General features: G+C 33.0%; 1 protein-coding gene across 1 annotated transcript; it reads right to left on the bottom strand.

Moving 5' to 3' along the window:
• Window positions 1–557: 557 nt before the first annotated feature.
• Window positions 558–9,362, bottom strand: LOC123897768 (serine/threonine-protein kinase tricornered). Its single transcript, XM_045948547.1, has 12 exons — window positions 8,970–9,362; window positions 7,663–7,837; window positions 7,474–7,557; window positions 6,539–6,780; window positions 5,789–6,011; window positions 5,313–5,477; window positions 5,095–5,226; window positions 4,194–4,307; window positions 3,031–3,075; window positions 1,999–2,077; window positions 1,300–1,356; window positions 558–1,020 (listed from the first exon to the last, which is right to left on the bottom strand). The coding sequence occupies exons 1-12, from the start codon at window positions 9,155–9,157 to the stop codon at window positions 962–964; spliced, it is 1,563 nt and encodes a 520-aa protein (XP_045804503.1). The 5' UTR covers window positions 9,158–9,362; the 3' UTR covers window positions 558–961.
• Window positions 9,363–9,603: the final 241 nt, after the last annotated feature.

Below are 9,603 nucleotides of genomic sequence, written 5' to 3'. Positions count from 1 at the left end.
TTACATATATAAGCCATTTTTCTTGGTTAATTTTGTCTATAATTTAGTGTGAGTATAAACAAAAGGACGAAATGTGATCCCACAAACAAACCATACAGTTCACGACAATTCAAAATCCGTTTGCTGGATAGAAAACAACGACCGGGAAAAACCTACGTACGACAAATCATATTCGTTACAGGACTTTGAAGCTTAAAAGAAATGAAACCAAAAAGCTCACAAGAAACATTATTATATTATACCATTAATGAAGTCAGTTGGAAATAATAAGCATCGTGCTAAGCATCATCATCCATTATCTCACCCAGATCTTGAGTCTTTGCTGTTTTAGTTAGGCCTTTAGGAACTTTTTACTGCTTTTGACATTAATTTTCAGTTATTTATCCATATTAAAATAATGAACACTGTCAAGAAGAAAGTGATTCAAGTATAATTTATGGCAAAGTTTGATGTAGTTATGCTTAGAAACAGCCTACACCAAACACACTAACAATTCGTTTATCATTTTCTGAATATTTCACCAGAATCATATGGAAAAGAAAAAAAAGTCTTAGGGCTTGACCAAGGACCACCATTATTATTCGTAAAGACAATAAATTGTATTGCAAAAACTTAATCAAAATATCTGTAAACCAACAAAAATAAGAGACAAAATTTTTTCTATAATTAACAGAATAATGGACTGAAATTGACAAGACGGAAGTGGAACTGTATATGAACAGAAACAGGCTTGACTTCATGCCAAATGGAAGGACAATCATCGTATGAGAAGCTTGGAAAGCAGTGAAAATGAGCCCGGTGGCATTAACTCCCCCATGATTCATGACCTTACTCGAATCTTGCCTGCATTGAATTTTTAATATGCTTGTTTTCTAACATATAGTTGTATACAATCTTCAAATGCTAAGCTTATATTAATACAATACAGGGTCCAGTAAATGAAAAACAAGCAAGGTTTGATTCAAGTTTCTGGCTTCTGTACACTTTCTGGAATGACAGTATCTTGCAAATCAATTCGTCCTGCATGAATACAGTGTGTTAAAACATATGTCGTAAAATAGCATGAGTTGATCTAATATTAATATTGGTAATACTGGAAGAAACAAAGGTGCTGAGAACAAGTGCTGCTGTTGTTTGCAAATTTTATTAGTTAAAGATATTTCTTCTCCAAAGAGCATATTAAGAAACTTTGCTCCAATGTATATTGTTAGCTCGTGCATCAGAAGAAATTAGATTGTGCAAATGTGCATGCCTCAAGTTAATAGTGTACATACATGTGCTGAGTATGGATGATCATACCTAACAAGGAAATCAAGGAAGGGGATTTTGATGATCCATTTACTCTGATATCCTCATCTGCAAAATATAATGTTAAAATCTGAGAATGATTACTAAAAAATTAAAGCAGCAAATGACAGTTTTGTAGTCAACACACAACAAGTATTTGTCATATTCTTGGTCATACTATGGTGCAGTTATTTTATTTGTGGGTGCCTTCCTAGGGCATGCTTACAACAATAGGAGGATCGACATTTCATTTAATGGACAAAAAATCCATTTGCCAGAACAATTTTGTTGTCCAATGCATTTCCCCAGATTTTATTCATGAGAACAGTTAGATTTAGATGTCATTTTTTTGTGTCATTTTATGTTGCTCCATGGTCTATACAAGTGCCGCAAAAATTATCAATTCCCAAGATATCTTGCAAACTGTCCTGCATCACCCCGTCTTTATAGAGTTAGTTTGAGTTCTTTCTCCCAATATCCAGGATGATTCTCTTACCTTATCTCGGTCTCCCAAGTTTTGTTAGCAAAATAACCATCTCAGTTTCCTAAGTTTTGTTAGAAAAATAATCATCTCAGTCTCCCAAGTTTTGTTAGCAAAATAATTATCTCACTCTCCAGCTTTTCTTACTTAATATAAACTTAAATCCAGGAAATCATTGTCCAAAACTATGCTTTGTCCTACAATAGTATGAAGCATCAAAAGTTGCATACCTGTACTTTCAATCGATTTAAGGATATCGGATTTCTTAAAAGTATATCCAATGAAATTAGTGTCTTTGGATGTCAACATCTGCAAGTATTGGGAAAAAAATCACAACTTCGCAACTTTAAAGATAAAGTAAATTATCAAGCAAGCAGGAAACTGTTCAAAAACAACAACAGACGTGTTTCAGCTTTACAAGACCTACTAATGCAATGTTTCCAGAAGAACAACTTAGACAATAACACAGAAATAGAGGACAAACTGATTTTGCTAGACTTTTCTTATCCAGCAGAATATTAGTGAACTTTTTCATCAAATTAACATTCTAACCCAGAAAATGTAGTCAACTAAACTATGACTATCAGTAAATGTAACAAGAGGCAGACAAAATTATTTTTAAAAATAAATAAATTGTCCGAGTTATTAGTTAAAGATATGGTGCAATCAAAAGGAAGTGCTTTTTTTTTTGTACATTTGCACCAGCACTCATATGTATGGCATGGAAAAGTTCAAAGACACCAGCAATGTGCTACAATTAACAGATCGAAGGAAAGTTTCGAGAGGAATAAACACGACAAAAAAAAAGTTTAATAACACGGAAAGACATACAGTGCTGCACTACTGATCATGTTTATCAAAAGAGGAGTGCTAGCAACACACTCCAATAACAAACACACTCTAACACACTTTTTTTTATTAGTTAAAATTTATATGGGTCCCATAAAAGTTATATGGGTCCACATTTTTTTATGGGACCCATGTGAATTTCAACCAATAAAAAAGAGTGTGTTGGAGTGTGTTTGTTAAAAAGTGTGTTGCTAGCATTATTCTTATCAAAATAACCTTCATCTTTGATCAGTAAATACTAAATGTAACAGGAGCCAGACATAATTCTTTTTCAAAAAGAAAGGTGAAAGGTTAATAAAGTTAAATGTACGCCCGCACACCCACATACAAATATATGTCAATATGTCATGAACAAGGACAAGCATGCAAGCTCCTGCTTATTAGTTCAATAAATTAAAAGCTTAAAAAAATACCTTTCTCCAAGGTCCCACGGTTTCTGTTACGGATGGTGGACCTACCTGCAAATTATGGAAATAGCAAGTTTAGATGTGCTTACAAAGTGTGAAAAGTAGAAGACATATATCAACTAAAAGGCTCAATAATATCCAAAAGCTACAATTTTGGAAAATATTCTGTTACCGACTCATTGCCTGCACATGCTAATAAAATTGAAAGGAAAGGTCCAAACAACACACATCACATGCGGATCCCATTCAGTGACATGACAGGGGAGTGGGGTCTGGACCCTTGAATACAAAATGGGTGGGAGAGGGTTTTAACATGAAAATTGGGAGAAGAAAATTTTTAAAGGTGAGATTTGAAACACGTGAGAGAGAAAATTTAGACAATCCAATATCAAATAACATTTCTTTGTAAAAGATTGGTGGGGAAACAATTTCAAAGAAGAAATATATGCTTATTTTTTTGTTAGCATTTTCTTCATCACTTTGAAACTTAACCAATTTTTATAGCACCAACAACAACAGCAAATAAAGCATTTTCCCACTACTGAGATCAGTTAGAAGCACCCAACAATATAATAAGGCCTAATATGAATCGCATCTGAATAAAAACCATTTACAGCATGGATCACTGATTCTTATAGCATCGTTAAGAATTGGTTTAGGAATGTTACTTCCATAATCTATATTAATACTACATTAATATATAGATACAAAAAGATGGTAATGCCAGCTTGCATTTGAGAATTAAAACAGTAACCATTTACTGTAATCTATCCAACAACTTAAACTTTTAGGAACGTTGGTGCATTAGAGGTTTTATGATCCAACGGTTAGGAATTGGATCCTTGTTACCCCCTTCTAAATAAAATATTGAATTTCTGTTTGAGAAGAAGGCAACATGGGGTTTATGTGTCATCCATGCAAGAGACCTGAGGCTGGCCATAATTGAACAGTAGCAGGAACGATTATTTGCATTAAGATGAAGATGGGTACAAAAATTGAAAAAACACATAACTAAACCATTTAGGATATGCACATGCATAATGACATATTTTCTTTACATATTTAATATTTTGGTAATCAAATGATTTTAGCGCTTACAAGAAATTATATCATGTGAATAAATTTCCACACATTTCCAATGCACAGACTTTACTGTAATATGTACTTACATCAGGAAACTTCTCAAAGTTTTGTGTGTCCAAGTCTCCAATAACTGTAGGTTTATATGCAGCTTCCAATTCATAAAGCATGTCCCACTGAATGCACTTGAACCATGGATGAGCCTGAAAAACAAGGGCTACTATGTTTAAAGTTGACTCGTGCAGATTATTAGTATTTGGAATCTTCTAACAGCATAACACTAACTGCCTGACTTCCAAGGAATCGTCGATTTCCTAACTAGAATAAATAGCTTGAGAGAAGGAAAACCAAATAACGAATATGGTTAGTATTTTAATGAATTGTCATAATAACCAGGCTTTGTGTGTTTGGTTTCACAGTAGAGTATCATAATTGATTTTGCTTCCTGTCAAACATGATTTTACTGAAAATAGGAAATTGGAAGGGAAAAAAAAACTTCTTGAAAGGGACTTGGGTATTGTGGCGTGCCCGCTACCCAAATCCCACATCGAGTAGTATGGAATGCTCGGTGAAGTATTCAACTAGTTTGGTTCTTCCCCCTTGATAGTTTTTAAGGAAGGGTTCCCAAGTTCTTAGAAACTTGACACTTCCCAATGCACTTTTTACCAAAGCAACATGTTTGCTTTAGTAAAAATCACGTTGGGCCCTCTCCAAAAGGTTAATCAAACAGGATGTTTAGTTACTGTCATGCCAAATATTTTGGAATGCAAATTGATTTGCCTCGGAGTGATAAAAGTAGCTTTTGCATTGAGTTGGAAATTTTACAGCACGTTTTACATCAAACTAACTTTTAAAGTAAAAATAATCAAACAAAAATTATTTTACTTTAAACTCAATTGTAACCAAATCAATTTTACAAAAAACAATTCCATTCAAAATCACATTTTTCGAGCAGTCACCTAAACACACATTATTCCTATGAGATGTTACCTTTATTTCATCTACACCTCTCGTTCCTAGTCTTGTGTCAACATCACATAGTAAGCGACAGATGAGATCCTTAGCTTCGGCTGATATCTTGGGTTCTTCAGGGAATTTCAGGCATGTTTTCCAGTTCACAATCTGACACAACACGGAAACACCAGTTTGTTAGGAATATTTAATATAAAAGATATAGGGAGGATAGATAATTCAATCAACTGCAATACCTTACGGCAGGTCATTCTTGGATCATCAGAACAAAATGGAGGATATCCAACAAGCATCTCATACAAGATTGCCCCAAGAGACCACCAATCACACTCAATTCCATACCCCTTCTTGAGCAAAACTTCAGGAGCCATGTAATCAAGAGTTCCAACCGTTGAATATGCCTGATGAAGCGTAAAAGTTGATCAAGTTAACAGACTTTGTAGTTTAAATATAAAAAAAATAAAAAATAAAAATAAAAAAATGCCACTTAATATTAGATAGCAATGGCATGATAAATTTTGAATAGAAGTAAAAGCAATTTTGGATTTGATTTCCCTTTTTGAAAGTAAAAAACGTTCCCGGGAAGATTTTGATTGTAAACAGTTTCCAAAACCAAATAAATTAATTCAAACAAACACTTAAACACTAATCGATATACTTCAACTATTTGTCTGTTACACCACTAGGAACTTTAAATTAGGGAGACTCATACCAATGCACGGCGATTACGTTTCCACTGTTGTAGTTGTTCCTTTGGCATCAACCAAGGGGATACAAAATATCCTTCAGGTTCACTAGTTGACTCTTGACCAATTAAATCTTCATTTTCCAATAAAATTGTTGAATACTTGTCATCAAGAGTCTTACATAAGCCAAAGTCTGAAAGCTTCAAATGACCATTTTTATCCAGTATAAGGTTATCTGGTTTTATATCCCTACAAGCAAAATACCTTCAACTCAGCATAAGACTACTTAATCTCAATAAATTTTGAAATATTCCTCCAGATACATGTTAGTGTGTTACATATAATCTTACGTATGTTTGGTAAATATGGCTTTGGTGAATCTATTTTGATCACCTAAAAACTCTCTCTAACATTATTGAACAACCAGTTGACTGTACAATAATTTAATATAAATAATTTCACAGCAGCAAAAAAGTGGACAACTACTGAAGAGAGTGTCCCTGACTATAGTCTTTTATAATCTGATGACAAGCTAAATATAAATCGCATAAGCTCTGCTCAACATCTGCATTCCTTGTTAGTATGGTAAGCAACTTACATGTAAGATACTGTGTTTTTTACTACTTTAGAGCAGACAGTGTTTTATATTTGCTAGACAAAGCGGCTGTACCTTCCAAGTGTTCTCTGCCCACAACTCATAGTCTGTTATGCTTATGCATAAACTGGCTATTGCCAACCAATAGAACAATAACTGAACAGTTCAAAAATAATCATACCTATGTACATAGTTGTGCTGATGTATTGAGTGGATAGCAAGAATACTTTCAGCAATGTAGAAACGAGCAACATTTTCTGAAAGAATATCTTCTCTCATTAACAATGTCATAATGTCACCGCCTGGTAAATATTCCATGATGAGATATAGGAAATCTGAATCTTGGAATGAATAATGGAGCTTTACAATGCATCTGCTATCAACCTCTGCCAGCAAGTTCCTCTCAGATCGTACATGTTCCACCTAAATTAGAATGACATCACAATGTAAATATAAGCACACTAATTGATTCCAAACTCCAAAGGAGAAATTTTAACTTCCTAGATAATTTTTTCTATTCTTGCATTGAAATTCTTAACCTGTATATAATTATTGAACCCCAAAGCTTAAAATGACTATTTTATTAAATTTTTATCCGCTGTCGAAGTACATGTGGCATCAGCTTCATGACAGATAAATAAAATTGTAAAGCAACAAAACTGCTGAAACAGCATGAATGTATAAAGAAGAATCAAGTTTGGTGATTGCACAATGACTTATAGTAATATAGTAATATAAAGACAGTTGCAAAAATAAGATACTATTTATTGATTAACAAATATGAAAAACTACACAAAATAAATGTATCCATATAAAATACCAGTTTACTAACAAATCACAATTATATACTAAAAATGGAAACTAGCAAGGCATCCAGCTGGATACATTAATGTTGGGAGTTAAACTCAAATTTTACCATTTATACAAAACAAAAGTCAAACCAACACAACATCAGTTAGTTTAATTAAGGAAGTATTAATGAAATTAATTACATGGAGGAAATTGGGCAAAACACTGATAATATGTAATTTTTGCTTCTTTTCTCCATCAACTAACTGGTATAATTTTGAAGATTAATGCATCAAATTAGTATGTGCAAAGTTTGACAGCAAGTACCTGTCCACGGCTAAGCATCTCTGACTTCTTCAATTTCTTCATGGCAAAAATCTCTCCTGTACTTTTAGCACGACATAACCTCACCTACATTTTTCAAAAAAGCTAACAACTTATAGTAATGCATTAAAGGAACCAAAAACTTATGAAGTAAAATTAATACTAATCCATGGCTTGATTATGTTTATATACCTCACCAAAAGCACCTTTACCAATTACTGTTAATTGCTCGAAATCATCGATTCCAATTTTACGTCTCTGAAGTCTCATGTACTCGGTTTCTTTACGCTCCAAATTCCTCATCATCACCTCCTGCTCTTCCGCTGGCAGTTGAGATTCCTGCACTTTCCTTTGAAGCGCTCTACGTCTAAAACAGAGCAATAACAAATTTCAATTAACAACACTTGATATCACATAAATTCAACATAACATTATCATAATCATCACATAGGCTCTGTTTAGTAAGGCCAATAAGCTAGCTTTTAGCTTTTAGCTTATAAGCTAAAAGCTCTGTTTGGTAACAGTTTTTAAAAAAGAGCTTATAGCTTATTTTACTAGTTTATAGCTTATTTTTCAAACGCTATTTCAAGTAGCTTATGAGCTTATAGCTTTTCATTTTTTCTTCCAATTTTACCACTATCATCTTACTTGAAAAAAATTAAATATTAATTAAACATATCTTTTTTATGTCATTTCATACTTATAAGGTAGTTCAACCGCTAATTTTACCAAACACTACAAATTCAATCAGCTAGCTTATTCGCTATAAGCTAAAAGCTAGCTTATAAGCTATTCGCTATAAGTTAGCTTATCAGCTATTCGCTATAAGCTAGCTTATCAGCTATTCGCTATAAACTAGCTTATCAGCTATCCGCTATTTTTTACCAAACAGAGACATAGGCTCTCTTTGACAATGCCAAAATTTTAGCTTATGGCTTACAGCTTATAAACTCATATTGCAAAAAAAATGTTTGGTAAAACATTTTTCTGACCAGCTTATTCTTACTAGCTTATAGCTTATCAATTTTTCTTCCAATTTTACCCTTGTCATCTTAATTGAAAAAAATTAAATATTAATTAAACATATTTTTTTATGTGTCATTTCATATTTATAAATTAGTCCTACCAAACACTACAAATTCAATCAGCTAGCTTAATCGTTATAAGTTCATATGTTATAAACTAGCTTATCAATTATTTATGCTATTTTTGGCCAGATAGAACCATAGTCATACACCAAATTACAGATAAACTGAATATTTAAATGCAAATAATCTTATACTAATCCAAATATAATCTAAAAACCTATTACTATACGCTAAATACTAAATTAATAAACTCGTACAGAAGGTTTATTGATTAATTTTCAACGCGTTGAAACTAAACTTACACATGCTATTAAATAGCGAAGATCACAAAGTGAAAGTAATAAATATGTGAAATAGTGAAATGCCAATAGTAGTAGTAGTAGGTAGTTATCTAGTTAGGTAGTTATGTACCTATCTTTACGATCCTGCAATCCTTGAAGATAATTCTTGTAATGATTCTCAATGAATTGTTTAGCGGCAGCGGCTTTTTGTTTGGTGACCGGAGAAGAAACTGATACATCGGCGCCGGAGTCAAAGTCGCCGCGATCATACTTCATGTTAATAGCACCGAGTCTAACGGTTCCGTCGTAACCGTCCATTTCGATCGACGATCACGAGATCTGTGATTGCGATTATGAGTCAAAGCGACGTGCCGTGTAGAGTGAAGGAGGTTTTGTAGTAGTGATGGTTTGTGTTGTTGTTGTTGAGTTGAGAGAGAGAGAGAGAAGAAGTATTTGACTTTGTTTGTTTGGAAAGAAAAAAGTGCATCAAAGCTGTAATGAAGCTGTCTTATCTGTAAACTATGAGTTGTCTTTTCTGATTTTTATTTTGATATTTAATATTTTAAATTAAAATTTGGCTCGGTAAAAATATAGAGGGAGAATAGATTATGATGGAAATTGGGAAACCCTACTATGTCTCGGTTTTCTTTTGCTGGATTGTTATTTATGATTTTTCCATATCATTTTTACCTTATTTGTAAAACAGAAATAGAAATATTTAATAAAGAGCAATTCACTTCTAGAAACTTGAAAGATAATTTTAT

Source organism: Trifolium pratense, linkage group LG1, assembly GCF_020283565.1.
Source record: "Trifolium pratense cultivar HEN17-A07 linkage group LG1, ARS_RC_1.1, whole genome shotgun sequence".
In the NCBI taxonomy this organism is placed as follows: domain Eukaryota; kingdom Viridiplantae; phylum Streptophyta; class Magnoliopsida; order Fabales; family Fabaceae; genus Trifolium; species Trifolium pratense.
The sequence above is the reverse complement of the archived record's forward strand: the minus strand, read 5'-3'. Positions and strand labels throughout refer to the sequence as shown.

What these genes read in the sequence shown, in the direction of transcription:
- LOC123897768 (XM_045948547.1), bottom strand. Translation starts at nt 9,157, where the DNA reads ATGGACGGTTACGACGGAACCGTTAGACTCGGTGCTATTAACATGAAG. An exon ending in GAGGTGTAGATGAAATAAAG is followed by an intron (nt 4,308 to 5,094) that starts GTAACATCTCAT and finishes CTTGTTTTTCAG; the next exon opens with GCTCATCCATGGTTCAAGTG. An exon ending in TAAATCGATTGAAAGTACAG is followed by an intron (nt 1,357 to 1,998) that starts GTATGCAACTTT and finishes TATATTTTGCAG; the next exon opens with ATGAGGATATCAGAGTAAAT.